This window comes from Pollicipes pollicipes, unplaced genomic scaffold (genome assembly GCF_011947565.3).
Source record: "Pollicipes pollicipes isolate AB1234 unplaced genomic scaffold, Ppol_2.1 Scaffold_5724;HRSCAF=6776_pilon_pilon_pilon, whole genome shotgun sequence".
NCBI lineage: Eukaryota > Metazoa > Arthropoda > Thecostraca > Pollicipedomorpha > Pollicipedidae > Pollicipes > Pollicipes pollicipes.
The window spans coordinates 51,333,648-51,354,688 of record NW_023596746.1 but is presented as its reverse complement, the minus strand read 5'-3'; the positions used below and the strand labels follow the sequence as shown (position 1 = coordinate 51,354,688).

Below are 21,041 nucleotides of genomic sequence, written 5' to 3'. Positions count from 1 at the left end.
GCCGCGATTCCTGATGTGGCCTACAGTCAGTCCTTCGGGCCCTTATGCCCTCCAACCGGGCCTTTGTCAGGTACGGTGGGCCGCCCGGGTCCCTCTTCGGGGCCCACCAAACTATTCCCTTGGTCGGCTGGGGGTCCTTACGAACACAGGGCCCTGTTAGGCGCTGTGGGCCCTTGACAGATGCAAGGCCCCAGACCAGCGTAAATCACTGGCCCCGGCTTTATAGCTGATTGGGAAGTGGATCCTCGGGCCCATACCGACACGGAGCCGACTATGTGGTACGGCAGTACCTGATCGACATATAGGCCCATATCGACTCAGGGGGTCCCGATCGGCGCAAAGGGCCCTGTGACCATTATTTGAGGTCAGTTTTCGCAGGTCTGGGCCCCTGCATAACACTACGACCAGCCCTTAACGTCCTTAGACCCTCCAATCGGACCCTTGATTGTCGGACGACCGGGTGGGCCCTCTAGGCTCTTTGGGCCTCCTCGAATACTGCCTTCGATCGATTCGGGGCCCCTTGACAACGCAGAGCCCCTGTTAGGTGCTGTTGGCCCCATACAATGAAAATCGCTGGCTCCGGCTTCGTCCCTGCTTGGGAAATAGGCCCTTAGGCCCAATACGCCACGGAGCCGACTGTCCGTTACTGGTGGTGACTGACCGGAATATAGGCCCTTTACGACTCCGTGGGTCCCTGATCAGCGCGCAGAACCCTCTGGTTGGCATCTGAGTGTCCTGCTCTGCGGGCCGGGGCCCCTGAATGAGACGTCCCACTGGCTTTTCGGGCCCTTCGGGCCCTCAAGTGGGCCCTTAAACGTAGGTTCCGAGGGGCCTTCAGGCTTTTCGGAACCTAAGGGGAGGCACGTGCCCCCTGCCCCCCCCCCCCCCTCCGCCTGCACTACTGCATGCTGGCGAGCCGGGGCCCGAGCCCGTCTGTTTTGTTTAGCGTGTGACCGATGACGGTGGGTTTGCTGTCAAACATTGTTGGTCAAAATCCGGCGCTACGGTGCCTTGAGCTAGATAGATAAGTGCCCTAAAACCTCACCACAGAGAGATAGCCTTGCGTGTTTTGTGCCACAGAGCGTGGTATGCCACTCTCTTTCACGATCTGTCTGAGGCATCCGAAGGAAATCAAATCTCGGTACGCACACAGCGGACAGATGTCAGCATACATATATATATATATATATATATATATATATATATATATATATATATATATAGATATATATAGATATAGATATATAGATATACATATATGTAGATATATAGATATATAGATATATAGATATATATATAGATATATATATATATATATATATATATATATATATATATATATATATATGTAGATACAGATATATATATATATATATATATATTTATATATATATATGTATATATATATAGATATATCTATATATCTATATATATATATATATATATATATATATATATATATATGTATATATATATATATATATATGTATATATATACATAATTTTTAAGGCTGCACTTTATCGCTTACTTGCGCCTCCCTAGGACTTCTCCCCCCTCCCCACCCCACACTCTCTCTCTCCCTGTCTCTATGGAAAAGAGACAGCGGCAACAAGCTGGTTAATGTAAGCAGGACGCACTACACGAGCGCGCAAAAGAAACGAGCCGAAAATTCGCTGCTCATCTCCAGTGATGTCCACCCTCGCTGTCCTGGAAGGTGACCCGCAAGTCTAAGGCGACGGAAAAACGCGCGCATCAAGGTGCTTCATAGGATCCAAGGACGGCGACGTCAATGCCTCGACAGATTAGCCGAAGCTCTACAAAATGCAGGTGCGGCAGAGCTCCCACCGACAAAATCCGAACCAATCTCACCGTAGAGAAATACAGGCCCAAAGCAGCCCTGTACCGCGCGGCGAACACGCATCGATTCGTCCACCGACAGGAACCAGACATGAATTGGCCCATTGTTGGGTGGCGCTAGATCAGAATCGATCCCCCGTTGGGTGGCCATATTCAAACCGATCCCACTGTTTTGACGATCGGCAGAAGAGAGCGTTGTTGTACGTCCTCGTACCGCAGATCACGATGAGACTCGGTCCTTCGCGGAGCAGATCAAGATGAGACTCGGTCCTTCGCGGAGCAGATCACGATGAGACTCGGTCCTTCGCGGAGACCACTAAAGGCCCTGGCGGTCGCAGGCCGTGGAAAATCCTTCCCAGCGTCAGGCGCGAGACAACACCAGTGCCGATGACAGCGGTCGAATCAGGACAAGGAGAAATCGCGCGAGGTGACGTGGATCAGGACCTCCCCGTCGCTGATTGGTCCGTGCAAGCATTGGCGTGATGGTGCTCCTGTGGACGACCATGCGCTCATCGAACCGCCAGCAGCTACACGGAGACCCAAGCACGGCATTCAAGAAGCGTCTTTCAACAGCCTCCTCCCGCCACCGAATCGGCTTCACCCGGACCGGCGGAGCGCAGGCCTTCGGACGTGTCGACGGACCACGGCCGCCAGCTGCCGGCAACTGGATTACGACCGGTGGAGCGCAGGCCTTCGGACGTGTCGACGGACCACGGCCGCCGGCTGCCGACAACTGGATTACGCAACTACAACGGCACAAGTAGAGCAGAGTACGGATCACCGGCCATGGAGAACTGAAAACCACCGATGACAAACGACAGCTGCATCATGGACCGACGCAGAACTGTGGATCCACGGATCATGGTGGAACACAGACGATGGTGGGTCACAGGCGGCATGAACCCTCGTCATCGGCCAGCCGCGGTGGCTGGGTCGGACTGGGCATACAATGCGCGCAAGACAAGTGGCCGGTTCACGTGTAACCCTCCAGTATGCTATGGTGGACTTGGTCGATTGCTTACATCCGCGAAAGTGCGAAATGATTGTTGAAAGAGAGTAGACCTAAAAACTAGAAAATAGCCGCAAAAACCGCGAAGTAAGCCCAAAAACCGGTGAGTGAGTAATGACCTGCCATTTTATGGCAGGTCATTACTCACTCACCCATCCTCTCAGTCCACATCTCGAACCACAACGCTTTCCAGTCATGGCACCTTCAGTGTGACCAGGGGTCGGAGGAAGCTTAATTAACGGCCATCATTGGGAATTAATACCGTCAAGTTTCTCCACACCCTTTACATGTAGGCGCTGCTCGCTTGCCTCGTCGCTTCTGTTGCCAGGACAGCGGCTCGTTCTGAGCCGCACGGGCTTGGTGACTGTGTTAAGTCGACTCCACGCTGCCATGAGAACAACTTCCAAAAACGCAAGTCGATGGCACGACTCTAAAAATGAATGGGCTCAGGTGGTTGCTCAGGGCACATTCGTAATATTCCTGAGGACAGCTGTTTGTTCTCAGCCAGCAGGGGAAAACGCATTGATTTGGTACGGTTCGCAACGCTTTCAACGCTTCAGTTTGCTGGAGTTGCCTCATTCGCGTTGACGAGAACACCTACTGGCACAAGGTTGTCAGCCCGCGCTTGAATTCTGGCCTTAGTGCGTGACCACCGCCAGCCCTCAGCGTCGAGCGACCACCCGCCGGCGCTGTTATGGGTTAGGAGACCCCATGTGCTCTCGTACGACTGCCACACCACCGGACGGGGCAACCTTCTCCGCCGCCGCCGTGCGCTCTGTGCGCTCGGACGAGGCCACCTACTCCGCCGCCGTCGTACGCTCTATCCGCTCGGACGGAGCCACCTTCTCCGCCGCCCCCGTACGCTCTGTGCGCTCGGACGAAGCCATCTTCTCCGCCGCCGCCGTACGCTCTGTGCGCTTGGACGGAGCCACCTTCTCCACCGCCCCCGTACGCTCTGCGCTTGGACGGAGCCACCTTCTCCGTCGCCCCCCTACGCTCTGTGCGCTCGGACGGAGCCACCTTCTCCGCCGCTCCCGTACGCTCTGTGCGCTTGGACGGAGCCACCTTCTCCGCCGCCGCCGTCCGCTCTGTGCGCTCAGACGGAGCCACTTTCTCCGCCGCCCCCCTACGCTCTGTGCACTCGGACGGAGCCACCTCCCCGCCGCCGCCGCACGCTCTGTGCGCTCGGACGAGGCCATATTCTCCGCCGCCGCCATACTCTCTGTGCGCTCAGACGGAGCTACCTTCTCCGCCGCCGCCGTACGCTCCGTGCGCTCGGACGGGGCCACCTTCTCCGCCGCCCCCGTAGGCTCTGTGCGCTCGGACGGAGCCACCTTCTCCACTGCCCCCGTACGCTCTGTGCGCTTGGACGGAGCCACCTTCTCCGCTGCCCCCATATGCTCTGTGCGATCAGACGGAGTCACCTTCTCCGCTGCCGCCGTACGCTCTGTGCGTTTGCACGGAGGGACCTTCTCTGTCGCCCCCCTACGCTCTGTGCGCTCGGACGAGGCCACCTTCTCCGCTGCCGCCGGAGGCTCTGCGCGCTCGGACGGAGCTACCTTCTCCGCTGCCGCCGTACGGTCTGTGCGCTTGGACGGAGCGACCTTCTCCGTCGCCCCCCTACGCTCTGTGCGCTCGGACGGAGCCACCTCATCCGCCGCCCCCGTACGCTCTGTGCGCTTGGACGGAGCCACCTTCTCCGCCGCCCCCGTACGATCTGTGCGCTTGGACGGAGCGACCTTCTCCGTCGCCCCAGTAGTCTCTGCGCGCTCGGACGGAGCCACCTTCTCCGCCGCAGAAGTGACCCAGGCGTGGTTCGAGGCGCGCGTTCGGCCGTGCCATGCGACGGAGCGCGCAGACATCCCGACTGAGACCGCTCTCGGGCGATGACGAGGTACGCCGTCAACCGAGACTGCTCTCGGGAGATGACTAGGTACGCCGTCAGGACGAAAGCCAGCCCTTAATCCGAAAGCGCAGCACGACGCGTAAAACCGCCAGTAAGCGTGAGAATGCTCGGCAGTGCAGCAACGCGGCCGGCAAGGCACGAGCTGCGTGGAGCGTTTCACCAGCTCACGTGTATCGGAAACTCAGCACTGTGGCAGTGAGCGAAAATGGGCGGTATGTGGCTTGACTAAGTCGACACGTTCTAAAGCTCCACTGGCACACCACCGTCATTGATTCATCATCACTGACTGACGGCGTTCTGCAGATGTGGCCGTGCTTCTTTATTCCGTGGACATGCCAGAGGCTGGCAATTGCATCAGCCAGCCTTCCTGCAGAGCCGACTTGCTGGTGCGGCGTTGACGAAATTCTTGAAGCATAAAAGTCCAAATGGAGCCGACCGCCGACCCAGTGGATCAATCTGGGTCACAAGGAACATTGCAATCACATCAGCTGACCCTTCCCCAAGCCCAGCATAGGCTGAGTTAGATGGCTGGCGGGATCATGCGGCGTGTCTCTTGACCGGCGGCAGCTCACCACGGGCACCGCACGGCCCGTCCCCGTCCACCCAACACAGCCACGTCCAGCCACGAGAATGGAGCCTCCGAAGCCAGCCCTGCCTTCCCAGTTCGCCGTCCCGACGTCCAACGGCTGTCGCCACTCTTCGTCCCGATCGGGTCGGGTCAAATCGCCGGTCGGCGGCAGTAGGTCGTGACCCCTCGCTGCGCGCTCGCCTGCGGGCGGTCCGCGAGAGCTCGCGGCCAGCCTCGACACGGCTGACCCCCTGTGGCAGCCTTGGGCCCGCAACGCCGCCGCGCGCTGCAGAGCGGCCCGGCTGCGGCCCAGCCCCCGCCCATTCCCTCCCGCGGGCTGGCCGAACGTTGGCGGAAACATGGCACCGCGCGGCGGTCGGGCGCAACGGCTGGTGGCGTAACACCGCCGCAGTCCGGTCGGCCATGGGTGGAGGGGGAGAGGGGGGGGGGGGAACACTGCTCTGGCCGGCACGCGGCGTGACTACCGCTCGGGCCACGGCTGCTGGCTGAAAAAGTACGCTTGCGGAGAACGGCGTGGGCGTTGTGTGACAGGTCCGTGGGAAATGAGACCGCGTATGGCCGGTCGACCGCAGCGAAAGACGGTAGCTGACGGTAAGGGTTCACGCCACCGAATCGGTGCCTTAGTCTGAAAATTGAAAATGAGTCGTGCTTTCCGTTTCCACGCGTCCGTGAAATGATCGCAACGACGTCATCAAAAACCTAGAGTTTGGATGGATGGAATGTGTCGCTCGTCATTTTACCGTTCCGCCCACCCGCGGCCCAACACAGTCCGCTGGAGACTAAGGTCATTGGGCCAGACAGCGGGTCGGCTAGCTAAGCACCGTGACCGCCTGAGGCGACGGTGTCTCTGCACCAACGTAGCGGCGGCCACCTGCTCAGGTACACGTGGTAACCGGCTTTGCACAGGTTTCGCGAAGGCCCTGCACAGACGTGGTTGACAGCACGGCACGACGTTCAAACACACGTGACGACTGGCGCTGGGCAGACCTGGTGATCGGCTCTGTACAGACGGATGATCGGGCATGCACAGACGGGTGGCCGGCTATGGCAAGACGGAGTGACCGGTTATGGGAAGACGGGGTGACCCGTTATGGCAAGACGGGGTGACCGGTTATGTGCAGAGGGAGTGACCCGTTATGGCAAGACGGGGTGGCCGGTTATGTGCAGAGGGAGTGGCCCGTTATGGCAAGACGGGGTGACCGGTTATGTGCAGACGGAGTGGCCCGTTGTGGCAAGACGGAGTGACCGGCTATGTGCAGATGGAGTGGCCCGTTATGTGCAGACGGAGTGGCCCGTTGTGGCAAGACGGAGTGACCGGTTATGTGCAGATGATGGAGTGGTCCGTTATGTACAGACGGAACGACCCGTTATGTACAGACCAGGTGACCGGCTATTTCAGACGTGGTGACCCGCTGTGACCAGTTTGCACGGGCGTGCCGTGCACACAAGACGTAGGACTGTGCCGTGCAAACGTAACACGCGGACGTGGCGCGTGGACGTGGCGTACGGACGTGACGCGCGGACGTGGCGTACGGACGTGACGCGCGGACGTGGGTCGGCGGCCGTGCGGCCCGCCCCGGCCCAGTGGCGGCGCGGTCGGCCGGTCGGCTCGGCTCGTGCGGATCGAGAGTGGTGCGCGTGTCGTCGGGTCGCTGACCCCTCAGCCGGCCGGATGGGCAGCCACAGTTGGCTGGCGCCGACCGACCGATAAGCACGCCGTCGATGGAAGCCCTGGCGTGGCTTATTTCACCAACGGTTCGGGTACGGGTGCTTCGTCTTCCTGACTCACCCATGGACAGGTGGCGGTGGCTGCCGGGATTGAGCATGTGGGAATCACGGGTAGATCCCTTCCCAATCTTCCCGGGGCTATTGATTCGATCCAACTGTCATCAAGACATTGTGTAACGGACATTGCGAACAAACTATCGAGGTATTAAAACGAGATTTAAGCAGAGCAAAACCAAGCTGCCTGTCGTACTTTCAGAGTGTAAGCCATGGCTTAACCTCGTCGCGATACTCCACAACTGATTTCACGTCCATTATTACAGTGAGAATGATGGACACTGCGTCTGAGAGCCTGCTCCAACAACATATCGCTAGGACATCGAGCTTTGTCATGCTGACGTCGAGTGGATGCTCCAACAATAGCTGACAATAATATGAACAGTACGCAAAGACAATGGTTCACCTGTGCGTACACCTGAAACTTATCTGGGCAAAAATGTTCTTGCATAGTAGGAATATATTCAATATTTAAGCTGCGGAGTGGAGCGGATTTTTTTGGAATGTTAAGAAACGATAGCTATAATTTGTAGTGGGGGGGGGGGGGGAATTGGGCATTACGAGGTCGGTTACTTCACCCAAGGGACCAGTGTAACCATAACGCACCCTTCTTGAGGATGACTACGACTATTGAGAGCGTTTTTAATTTATCCGGCCCAACAATCGAGTCTCAACATAACTGGTGGGGGGATGGGTACAAGTGGCCACATAGGCGGTTGTTTTTGGCTAAAAAAACATGTGGCGCAGTGACACGCACGCAGAAGTCGGACACGTGACCTAGTCCAATCTGCGGCGACTTCTGCGGGCGCGCCTGCGGCCACGGTCCGACATCTCCGACACCCGACCCCGGAAACCTCCACCAAACCAGAGCATCGCCACGCTTGCGGTCCCGCAGCGTGACACCAGCACCAGCAGGAGGAAGCCCTGTTCTGACCGCGGCGAGCAGCGGCGGGCAGTCCACAGACGGCTGTGGGGCAGCGGCCGGGCAGCCGGCTTCACACCGGCCGGCTGGTGCGCCAGTGTGGGCGGCGTGGATCGCGCGCGGGGCCGCTGGCCGGCACCGTGGGAGGCCGGCCAGACGGAGCCGGCCGGCCGCCGCTCGCGCCGCCGTGCTGACCCGCGCCGCCCGCGCTGCTCGAGGAAAGCGGGCCGTCGTGACAAACTGGCGGCGCGCTGAATGGAAGGAGTAGGCACGGAGCCGGCCGACACGGCGAAAATTGGCGGGACGGGGGCGTGGGGGGGGGGGGGGGCGGCAAACGACAGTCTAGGAGACTCGGGCTCCCGAGACGACGGCGTCTGATGCGACCCAGCTCCGCTCACGTCTGCCTCGGCTGCAGCGCCAGGACTGATACTGACAGGATTGACACTGACGGGACTGACACCGGTCGGGACTGACACTGACGAAACTGACACCGGTCGGAACTGACACTGACGGGACTGATACTGACGGGACTGACACCGATGGAACTGACACCGGTCGGGGCTGACACTGACGGGACTGACACTGACGGGACTGACACCAAGCGGGACTGACACTGACGGAACTGACGCCAGTCGTTCCCGGCTCGATGGGATGGACCTCACGGGAGACTCGCCATCAGTGAGCTATTTTTGAGCGGCGTGACCGGCCGTTAGCCGCGGGCCGTGTCCGGCGGCGGCGGTGCGGGGCGGTACCGCCCGCGCCCGCCGGCTGGCTACGCCGACCAGCCCTCAGCTGGACAGGCGGAACGGATCTGGTCCGCTCGCCCAGGACAGTGGCGCCGGGCCCTGCCGATGGCGCAGCGAAGCTTTTGCTGATCTGACGGGCTATGAATCAGACAGGAACCTGTGGTGTTCGTCCGGTGCCGCGGCTGGCATCGGTGCTCCCGCCCGCCAGATGCGCACTGCGCCTCACGGACGACCGCCACGAGCGCGGGATTAAAACAAGGTCTGTGGCTTCGAGCTGCATTGGAAAACCCGATGACATGATCGTTGAATGTGGGCAGCAGAACTTGCATGCATTATTTGGTGCAAGACGTAGTGCCAAACCACTCAAGATGGCAAGAATCTTGCTTTCTGTGCGAAACAAAAATGGCCATCTGTTAGATGTAGTATGTCGGCCCAGCTATTTCTTCCATCGTTATTAGTAAAAGCGCCGCATATATGCCGACCAGAAACTCCCCACGTAATCACGAAACAGAAGACCCCACGTCGGTGGATATTTCTGCGACGCAAGATTGATAATTTGTCGAGTGATTCAATCATTTTTGAGATAACTCAGCAGAAGTATTCCACGAGTAATTGCACCTGTCTTGTCGCTATACCCCTGAGTATAGCCGTGCCGACGCACCAGCGATCGTATTCACGAATCGACGCACCAAATGCGACTACAATTGGGGCAATCGACGCACCAAATGCGACTACACCTGGGGCATTCGGGCAATCATCACGTTTCGTGTGACGAAACTGGCATTTGGTGGACGAGGAGGCTATTTCTAAGCTTGGGTCACGAGGCAGATGCCACCAGGGACGGTCGCTTTCACGCACGAGCTCGATTTGAACGGCCTATCGCACGCGACGCGACTTCCGCCGCGTGCCTGGTGCCGAACAAGCATGGCTCGAGTACCCCGAAAGGTACCTAAAACGCCAGTGAGCCGACCGATTCGCCCAACGGGGCAGTGACGTCATGACCTCAGCATTCCATGCGCATCAGCACTCACCGATGGGGCAGTTGCAGGTCTGTACGCCGTTGGTCAAGCCGCAGCGTCCGTTGTTGTGGCAGGGATTGGCGATGCACGCCTGCACGGTGACCTCGCACCGCTCGCCGGCGAAGCCCTCGGGGCAGAGGCAGACGGTGCGGTTGCCGGCCCAGTCCTCCTGGCAGAGGCCGTCGTTCTCGCACTGGTACTGGGGCCGAGTGCACAGTGGACCTGGCGGTGCAGCAGACAGTCAAAACACGCTGCAGACGCCGACGCAGAGTCCTCCTGGCAGAGGCCGTCGTTCTCGCACCGGTACTGGGGCCGAGTGCACAGTGGACCTGGCGGCGCACCAGACGGCCAACACGCGCTACAGACGCCGACGCAGACGCTTTGGCATACGGGCTACAGGAAACAAGCTGAAATTGCCGCTAGGAATAGGCTTCCAAGGTGTTTCGTGTGATCGAGACGGGACGACCGGCTGTAGTCTGAGACGAGAGACCGGCTGTAAAGAGGCGTCCGGCTGTGATCTGACATGATGTGCGGGGCCAGATCCAGGGAGTCGACGTCTATCTAGCCCATTGGATGCCGTGCCTCCAATCTCTACGATCGTTTTGTCATTTGCCACCTTTGAGTGCAATAATTCGCATTCAGTTCCAGAGTCAGAACGTGCTGTTGAGATTGCCGATTAAGGAGAATCATCGCTACTGTGCTCAGTGCCATGCGCAAATTACCTCGCCGTTATGTGGAGATCGACGGCGGCGACGACAGCAGATGCTCAAACTTGTCTAAGACAAAACCTAACGCCAGGGGCGAGCACCTCAAAACTGCTGACCAATTCTAGAACACTTCGCTCTGTTGGATGTCAGACCAGCCCATAGTGATCGCGCTTTGTGCGTCGGCCAATTCGTGCATTAAAAGGACTCCGCACAAGACATCAGACTATTGCGCCACTTCTGACGTATTGCGCTCATCATAATGGTCAGGAAAAACGGAGAAGGAAAGTGCCTAAATACAGCAAGGATGTTGCTGCCTGTGATAGCTCCGCGGTGGATGCTTAGGACAATGGTTGCAGAGGCTCATAATACAAAGGGCGAATACAAAAATTACGCAACATCGCGGAAAACAGAGATATTGGCCCATTCTACTGATTAAGCATAGCCTGACGTACAAGGTGAGACTCATTCAACAGCCCAAGCTGCCAGACGGCAGTCTGTCACACGACACCACGCACCTGGAGGATGGGAGGCCTCGCCAGCTTCAGCGCGGGCCAGGGTCACTTCAGGGTCATCGCTTGCCACGGGCTCGATAGCTACTCGGGGCTTCAGAAATCGATGGTCTCCTCCCGCCTCCTCCCCCCCCCCCTTCCGCAACGAGACCACGTCGTCACCACACAACCAACGGCGGCGGCAACCAGCAACCAAACCAGCGCGCCGCGCAGACTTACGCCACGCGCGAGTGAGACCCGCCAGGGTCTGCTGACCACACAGGCGCTCTTCTGCCGTCGAGTGCGGCGAACGGCCGCCAGTGTCGGCTTCTTCTTCCCAACATCGAATGGTCGGGACGGTCGACAGCCACATTCCGGTTGAGTAAGTCTCGACGCGTTACAAACAAAGGGACAGCCAGCAGCTGAAGCCGCAGACCACTCCGGAGCGCCGGTGGCGGGACAGGCGCCTAACGCTACACTCACCGTCGTCAATCTGGCAGTCCTGTCCCGAGTACCGCCCGCTGCAGGCGCACGTGTAGCCCGTGCCATCCGCGTCGGGCGTGCACGTGGTGCCGTGATGGCACGGCTGCGAGAAGCACGGTGACGGCTCGACCGAGTCGTACCCGTCTGAGGAAGCGGCAGAAACACGCGTCGGTCAGAACGGAGTAGCAGCTCGAGCTAGATGTACCTGCCTAAAGGTCTGAAGGTCACATTGCTTACGTGAACCAATTAACGATCGCGCAAGCGTGCCCACATCGTGTGGACCGAAAACGTCTCGCCTGTTTTCTGTTTGACTATGCGCACGGGAGACATTGAAGGACAATTGCGGCATCTTACATTTTTATTCATTCCGACCACCCGGATAATGCTGGTTCTCGCACGAATCTGCCACCGGCGTAACGACCCCCTCTGCTGACATTGACATTGTTGGCTCTGCTGACCGGACAGATGATTTTTTCGCGCCCGGCGACGCCTCGCCGCGGCCGCCTTATGCGAGACTGACCAATGCCAAACTGCGGTCACCATACGCCAGACTGACTTTCTGGCACGCTGCCAGCTCCGCGACGTATATGGTTGGCTAAGCCGGTTGTTTGTCTGAACTTAAATCTGCGAGGCATGTGAACCACCAAACTCCCACGGCATCCGCTCGACGACAGGGCGGCTTCCAGCACTCCGCTAGTTCGGCGAGCTCACGCCGAACCAGTTCCGATTATCGTAAATGTTAACGCTGACTTAAACGCGACCTAAACAAACTCAGGAATAAATTAATAACCAAAAGTATCTACATTTCACTAGTTTAACCGACAAGGTAAAATAAAAAAGAGTGGACAGTCTAGCTATGAATGAAGAGATATTGTTGACGAAGGGTGCGACTTGTTTTGACAAAGGGTGCGACTGAAAACGTACTACTTAACAAGCGCATACGTCTGTATATATATATATATATATATATATATATATATATATATATATATATATATATATATATATGTTCACGTGCGTGCGTGCGTGCGTGCGCGCGCGCGTGTGTGTGTAGTGGTCTGTCGACGAAAACCTAAGTTTTTCGCTACCAATAGATAGTTTGCGTTCTTCGCCAAAGCCAAGTGGATGTCGATAGTGGGGACCGATGGACAGTCTCAAAAGCAAGTGAGCACAGCAAAAGCTAAACTGGCTCCCACATACGGCATCTCAGTGTAGAGTTGTCTGGAGCCAGTGACTGACAACGCGCCCCACATTGATCTGATGTTGGGGCCGCTCTCCGGGCGATCGGTGTGCATTGTCCACTGAAGGTAATGACCGTCTCTGGGGTCTCATCAAGGCTTATTGGTCGGACTCGGAATTGGCTTGATCTCAGACGACTATTGACTGATCGAGCAGCAAGAGAGGGAAAGGCCAGACAAGCTGTAGGAACAGTCAACGGCGTGATGTGATAAGAATACTTGGTACCCATGCTTTATGTTCAGCCTCCACCCAGTCTCAGCCTGGTTCGTGACATATTTTGAGATATGAATTTAAAGTTCTTGTGCCGATAGTTTGACCCTCATCCAGTCTCAGCCTGATTCGCGACATATCTTGGGACATGGATTCAAAGTTCTTGTGGCGACAGTTTCCAACATTTAACACATCAGGTGACGTTATGAAGGAACATACTGGCTACGTCACCAATGCTCAACGCTTCAACCGGGGCACATGACCACAATGACCATGTGAATCAGTCACTGGTGATCATGGGCGCACACTGAAACGGCAAATATTAACCATATGACAAATGTTTGTTTGATAACGCCGTACAACAAACGCCGCCTGGTGTCTGCGAGATAACCCAGCGTCACGGGCGGAAGTGTGAACTCATAGTGCTGAAAGCCAGGAGCCCAAGGCCTGCCTTACATCTCGTAAACAAGACAGTTAAATCCGAGTCGCAACAGATCGCACGTCTGGACCGGACCCCCAACTCTGCACGAGCGGGGCCCATGCCTAGCCCCTGCCATGCTTATATCGCTCCGGTATCACTCGTCTCACGTGACGAGGAGCACAATGAGGAGGCCAATGCCCCTGGAGGTTACATTGTCTACCTGATATGTGCGATGATGCAGCGATTAGCGCCACGGATTCATATATGTCTCCGCGGAGAAAGGGGGCCAGGCTTTTTGTCATGCGCCAGTGGTCTAACATCACATTAGTTTGATGCATGGGCTCCGGATGGTCCAGGTGCTCTACTTGTGATCAATGTCGCCATAAGTTCAACGTTCTTTACAAGGTCCAGCTAGTGCAAAGCATGTCCGCAAAAAGCCAGTGTCACGGCCGGACGGCTGCACACCATACTAGTTGTACCCAACACTGCCGCTGCCGGATGGCTGCACACCATACTAGTTGTACCCAACACTGCCGCTGCCGCGACGCGCCTCGAGTTCATGCCGCTATGGTAGGATTATTGGTGCTAGCATTCACTGAAGAGTACATCCGCGGGATCCCACTAGCCTCATCTTCACGATGTTTGCACTTGGGACTCATCCCGGGATGTCAATTTCCTGTAAATGGTTGCGGGGGGGGGGGCGGGCAAGCCGAGGGCCGATGATCTAATCCCTCTCCTCCATTTTATCAACCGATTTAGCCCACTTCATTTTTACTGACGACAATTTATACTTAAAGGTTTTTGTATTATGTAAAACACGTCTTTCATTCAAGCAACCTAATAGTCATGCAGGGACGGATCCAGAAAACGGGGGGGGGGAGCATTGGAGGTATGTGCCCCTTCTAATCGGAAATAAAGGCGCCTGTATAGAGGCCGCCTTAGGCACCGAATGCACTGTTCTATGGCAGCTATGGGTGGCAGCACGCATTTTTGGTTGTGAGGGAAGGGGATGGGGGTTGTCATGAAAGACTTGGGTCACTCCCGTTTTCTGGAGTTTTTTTCAGTTCCACCTTTCAGTTCCAACGCAAACTTTATTACTTGGATATAGGGCCAGCGCCCCCCCCCCCCCCCCCGTGTAAAGCAGTGGTGCTTTCATTTAGTTCGCTTCTAGTGTGATACGCGAGCGGCGCGTACAAATCTTGGGCTGAATTTAGCATTGTACCACATCATCACTTCAACTCTCGTGACACCAACAATAGCCATGAGGAGCATAATCATAATCAGCAATACTCAACAATATTTATGTTCAACATCGCGAAATGAACAATTCATGTTGACCAATACTTGCATCAGACAGAAGCCCAAAGCCAACCGCCTCAACTATATACATAGAGATACAGTAGATAAGCAATGGTAAGGTCGTTTTAACTGTGATGTAGAAAAAGATTGTGCTATTATTGATGGGACCGCCACACACGTGCCTATTATTAATTTTTGTTGCGCGCCTGGGGGGCGAGTAAATTTCCGTTGAATGGATGCATGTCATATTATGTAAGCCATCTACATATCACGCGGGCTACCTTTTCATCCCATGACAAAGCAATAGATGACAAGCCTACCAAAAGTTTGATTTAAATGTGTCAGATTGCGCATTAGGAAATGACATCCCTCTCTGCGGCACACGGCGATGCATTTCTACTTCGCAGTTTGATTTAAAAGTTTGATTTAATCCCGGGCCGCTGAACTCCCTACAATTGTAAAAGAACGCAGCACAAAAATCATAAGACACGTTGGTCATAGGATTCCAGATGAAGCTCAAGCTTTCCCCTGATACGTCCCGGAAACACGTGAGGGATGATAAAAACAACACCGCTGTTCCAATGAGGGTGCCAGGCATTATTCCAGGTTGAGCCATGAATGACTGCTTTCAAGTTCACAGGTGATATCTTTTGACATAAGTAGTAAGTGAAGTGGCAGTTTAGAAACACCGCCTTTCTTCGTACCCGTTGGTGACCAGGCGTCAAATGCTCGCAAGAGAACGTTTATCGCCGTGCGTACACAACAACCGTCGGGACAGTAGCCAGGCATTGGTGAAGCGCCGACATTACACGTGTCACATTCGTGATGCGGCGAAACGCGTGGTGGCGCGTCCGCCCTCCACAAGAAGTGTTCGTATATGGCTCGTCAAAGAGACCATTTGGCCGTTGGCTTGATAGTGTCAGCTTGGTCACAGGGTAGCCGACAGCCGTATAAACGCGCGACATGGTAAAGGTCTTTTCGTGGTATATGGATAAGTGCTCGAGGCAAAATGGATCCATTGCGCTTGCATCACAATAAAAGGATGGTGGGTTTGGAGTGTTCGCGATAGGTTATGTTCAGAGCGGAATCAGATAAAAAGTGTGTCCTCGCAAACTGTTTGATTCTACATGGTTTCCCATTTTGTAACTGAACTGGACCTATGATCTGAACTAACGATGCCACGCAAAAAATATGCGTCACCGACTTTGTTTTCTAGTGCAGCATTATAGCAAAGCAATGAGGGTCTCGACTTTGGGCAAAGCTAGGTAAGGAACGTCGCCTATCATGGGCAGAAGACCAATTATCACTTGCCATAACAGAGTCTCCACAAGACCGATGAATCAGTGGTGACAATATCGTGTTTCGATTGCGCGGAAAAGGCGTCCGGGCTTACGCTTGGCGGACAAAAAAAGCAACGTTAGATACAAAGTGGTTTGCGCTCAATGTCTTACGTTACCCTTCATTTGAGGTAGTGATTTTGAGTTTGCTTGCGGGGTCAGTTCACCCAGCTGTACTCACCATGTGGACGCCACTTGGAAAATATGCTTTGCGCGTGATGGCAAACTTTTTTCCTATACTTTTGCAGCATTCCTGCAAAAAAGTATTGGGGGTCCCGAGCCAAGTGGGACAATTTGACATTGGGTGAGGCCACTCTCAAAAGAATGTAAATCGGCACCCATGGACTCCTTTCCTTTTCCACTAGGGATTCATCATTTACGTTGGGGACTTATCATCAGAAGCACATCAAGGGACTTCCTACTCACCGCACGTCTCCGTGTCGGGCACATGAATGGACTCCCTACTCACCGCACGTCTCTGTGTCGGGCACATGAATGGACTCCCTACTCATCGCACGTCTCCGTGTCGGGCACATGAGTGAACTCCCTACTCACCGCACGTCTCCGTGTCGGGCACATGAGTGAACTCCCTACTCACCGCTACGTCTCCGTGTCGGGCACATGAATGGACTCCCCACTCACCGCACGTCTCCGTGTCGGGCACATGAATGGACTCCCTACTCATCGCACGTCTCCGTGTCGGGCACATGAGTGAACTCCCTACTCACCGCACGTCTCCGTGTCGGGCACATGAATGGACTCCATACTCACCGCACGTCTCTGTGTCGGGCACATAAGTGGACTCCCTACTCACCGCACGTCTCCGTGTCGGGCAGCGTGCAGCGGCCGTGCACCACGTTCACCGCCTGCGCTGCCGGGTCGTCCAGCGGCACGCTGGGGCCGCGCAGCAGGCAGCCGTGGAAGTTGCGCCCCACCAGCTGGTCAGAGCCGGCCAAGCGCCGCCGTCAGCACCTGCTGGCGCAGCGGCGACCGCTCGGACGCCACCAGCGCCGCCTCCACGCCGTCCACCTGGAGCGTCAGCCGGCCCAGCCGGTACTGCAGCGCCACACGGTGCCAGCGGTTGTCGTTGAGGCCGGCGCCGGCGGCGCTCTCCCAGTCGGTGGTGCCGCCGGCGCGCACGATCAGGCGCAGCGTGCCGTTGGCCAGCAGGTCCAGCTCCAGGCTGTCCATCTGGCCGTGCTCCTCCAGCAGCGTGCCGTCTTTGCACGTGCGGAAGCTGAGGCCGATCAGGCCGCGCAGGTCCACTGCCTGTCCGGTCAGCCGCATAAACGAGGTGCCCGCGAACGACACCAGGCCCGGCTGGGCAGCGCCGAGCGCCGCGCACGCCAGCACCGCTGCCACGCCACCTGCGGAGGCACGCAGACGGGTCAGGTCGCGGCACGGGAGCGGTGCAGAGCTGGGGCCAGTCAGCGGCAGCAACAGTCGCGGGGAGCCAGTGCGATCGGGCGGCCCTGCTGAAGAAACGTCCGCAGCGCTGGTGCCTGTGAAACGATTGGCCGGCCTCAAGGTCCTAGGTTCGTTAGGCGTGGTCAACATTAGACGCGAGTTCAAAAGCATGTGCATGGACGGGAGCGATGTGAAGCGCTGCTGGTCATCGGAGGCAGCCAGTTTACCTCAGATTGCTGCTCCTGCAAGAGAAGTCCGTGAAACGATCATCTCGATGTTGCACCGAAACGGAAGGAGCCTGCCGCGGGCGTGAGGAAAACACTTCTTAGCCCTAACAGGCTGTTCACGAAGTTTGCACCCATGCCACCCGGCAACATCAATTATTCATGAATAATCCAACACCTGAGGTCTAGTGGAAAGACTAGGCACGAGTCTCGTGATATGCGCATTGTTTGGCCCGACGGATATGGAAATACCAGCTGGCGACTGGTCCACGAGGCCAGAGGTTTGAAGTAGAGTGGGGCGGCCAAGTTGTAACGTTACATGGACGCCAAGAAAAAATGCATATGCGGTAGTCTGGGTTAAAAAGACTGGAGGCAAAATCTACGCTGAACTGGAACGGCATGGCGGCGTTATGGGTTCAGGGTGCACGCAACAAGCTCTGCTAAACAAGTACGGTGGCCTGAAACCATCTTTGGCAAACCAATCGGAAACACCTGCTGTTTTAATTTAGAACTTTTTCCGAGAAATGGATGAAGCGCGTATTGATTTGTCTTACACCTTTGTCCGTCACCTTGTTCGGCAATGGGAATATTTTGTGTGAGTTGGATAGCTCACCAGATCGATCCTTCGATAAAATGATCGCGAGGACGGATTCCTTAACTTGCAGGATAAATGCTGGCAAAATTAAACTTCGCTATTCAAAAGCAACGCAGGCCACGCAACAAAATTGGACTCGTCCTTCCCACTTCTACTCAACTGGCTACATGAAGTACAGGGCGCCGAGAGGCGCTCTGGGCGTAATTGGGCACCTCGCGCCCGGGATGAGCGCTGCATGCACGGGCCGACCGCCTCCGGGACCAAGACATGGCGTCCAGGCCTCAGCTGCGCTTCGCGGAACACCTAGGGCCGCTGTCGGCCGAACGGCGACGCCGGCGGCGGTGGCGGCGGCGCTCCCCTGCATAGGACGGAGGCGGCGCGTCCGGACGGCAGCCAGCGCCGCCGGCCCGCTGCAGAGGAACAAAGGCGGGCCGAGGCGCGCCAGCCGGAGCGGCGCCAAGGTCAGGGGTCACCGGCGCCGCACGCAGCCGGCCGGTCACGGCTGCTGGGCACCGGGCGACGGCGGGAGGCCCGACCGGCGCCAGAACGTGAGAGGCGGCCGGACGCCGGCGGCAGCGGACCGTGGCGGAGCGAGCTGCGCCGGCGTGGGGAGCGGAGCGGCTGGGACCGCGGGCGCCGCGGGCGCCGGTCCGGGGTCCGGCTCAGACAGACCAACAACGGATCCAGCATGGGTCGAGTATGAACGGGTCCACCCGAGTCAGAGGGGGAACCGTCCCTGCTGGAACCGGGGGAGAGAGCGGATCCGGCTAAGGCCAAGAACGAACGGACCCAGCTGGGGCCAAGTAAGAATGGATACACCGAGCCAGCGGGAGAACCGATTCCGTTGAGACCGGGGTTGACTGTGAACCGAGCAAAGGCCAAGAGAAAGCGGCTCCAGCCGAGACCGAAGGAAAGCGGACCCTGCTGAGACCTTCATTCAGCGACAGCGGATCCAGCTTGGAGCGGCACGAAACGGGTACAGGCAGAACCAGCCGAGACCGACGCCCAGAGGCAGCGGGCGCCAGTCGCGCCAGCGTCCAGAGCCAAAAAGCCATATGTTGCGTCTCGGGACAATGGAGCATATGGCTTGTTACCTACGGACGGCGGTGCGGGACGAGATACATTGCCGCCCGCTCTCGCCGTGACCGAGATAGTCGAGCCGCTGCGGAACGCTGCCGACTCCGCAGGCGTCCACCGCCCGAACCCCGTCCCCGCCGACGCCGGACTGGCTCTCGTGCCACTGTAGGGCCCGAGCGTTTGTTCCGTGTGGCAGCTCGAAGCGGACGCGCAATCGGCGGTGGCCGGGCAGGATGCCCGCAAGCAGACGCCCAGGATTACGTGTGGCCGTACGTGGTCTTGTTATGTGAATCGTTTTGGAGTATTGTAAGGGATCGGGCCAAAGAAAAATTATTTTAGTTAAACACGTACCACACTCCAGTGCTATCCCCTGATTCATGCGGCGTCTAGCTTTCCTCCGGCCGTTTGCCCTGATTCATGTGGCGTCTAGCTTTCCTCCGGCCGTTGGATCTTAACGCGACAATATTTCGGCAATGTTTTTGCCCCGACATGGAACATGTACGGCGCGAGTTCCGCTCAGTGATGCTGGCAATTGCAGCAGTCCACATCTTGCTGTTAAACGAAAAGCATAAATGCGACAATATTCCGTAGGACCACACCATTTTCGTACAGAACAGATCTGTTTTTTAATCACAATTCTTATTTTTCGTTGTCAATTTTGTTCTTCCTTTTCCATTTTGCACCCGCTCTAAAACATTGAGGATCTGTTACCGGGTCCTATGCTTTCGGGAGAGTTGGGCTATCAAAAACCTGCATTTGCGAGCATTGTACGAAAAGGCAGAAATGTGAGGCACCACGTGATCTAAATACCTCTGCCGCTCTAGGCCGCTTTTTTCACTGTTAGTTGTGACAATGCCACGACATCTGGTTGCACTAAGGGTCTTATGACAGGCAAAAACGCTACAATAGCTTCGGAATTTGGCACCGCGTCACAGCACGAGATCGTAGCGCCACACACCGAAAAGACGTGCGCTTGTGGTGACGTTTCCGATGGTCCCCATTTGCCTAAATTAACGAGCGTTTCGCAGTGACAGTCTTTCTCATTACTTCAGGAAAAATACAAATGTAACACATCTTAGAAACCCGAATCCATCTAACGACACACGTAGAAGACCATTGAGTGATTTGAGAAGCGCTTTGCAGTCACAACTTTTATTCCAGGGCTAGTTAAGTTGAAACACCTCTTATTTGAAGATCCAATCCATGTAACGACAGACGTAGATGCCCGATGAGGGCCAGCCGCCACCGCGGCATCCAAGCCTCGCATCTCCCCTAAAAATTCTACCTCTGCCTCTCCTCGACAGACAGCAGACCGGCGTTGTCCGCAGAGCAAGAGCCGCCGCACCACTCTCGGTCTCGGTCTCGGTCTCGGTCTCGGTCTCGGTCTCGGTCTCGGTCTCAGTCCCGGTCTCGGTCCTGGTCTTGGTCCCGGTCGCGGTTCCGGTCCCGGTCCCGGTCCCAGTCCCGGTCCCAGCCCCGGTCCCGGTCGCGGTTCCGGTCTTGGTCTCGGTCCCAATCTCGGTGTCGGTCTTGGTGCCAATCTCGGTCTCGGTTTCGGTCTCGGTCTCGGTCTCGGTCTCGGTCTCGGTCTCGGTCTCGGTCTCGGTCTCGGTCTCGGTCTCGGTCTCGGTCGGTCTCGGTCTCCAGACCGGCGCGCTCGTTCACCAACCTTCGCTGGTCCGGTGAAAACGCCCGCCGGTGTCATGCGTGGGAACAGGGCTGC

General features: G+C 56.6%; 1 protein-coding gene across 1 annotated transcript in view; it reads right to left on the bottom strand.

Moving 5' to 3' along the window:
- The window catches only part of LOC119103170 (protein crumbs), a 73,984-nt gene extending 54,287 nt beyond the window's left edge, over positions 1 to 19,697 (bottom strand). The window contains exons 1-5 of the mRNA XM_037226620.1: positions 19,670 to 19,697; positions 17,156 to 17,382; positions 16,830 to 16,980; positions 11,510 to 11,653; positions 9,844 to 10,053 (exon numbers count right to left, since the gene is read on the bottom strand). Of these exons, the coding sequence (XP_037082515.1) occupies positions 9,844 to 10,053; positions 11,510 to 11,653; positions 16,830 to 16,980; positions 17,156 to 17,382; positions 19,670 to 19,697 (760 nt within the window). The remainder of the gene's footprint in view (positions 1 to 9,843; positions 10,054 to 11,509; positions 11,654 to 16,829; positions 16,981 to 17,155; positions 17,383 to 19,669) is intronic.
- Between the last annotated feature and the right edge of the window lie 1,344 nt (positions 19,698 to 21,041).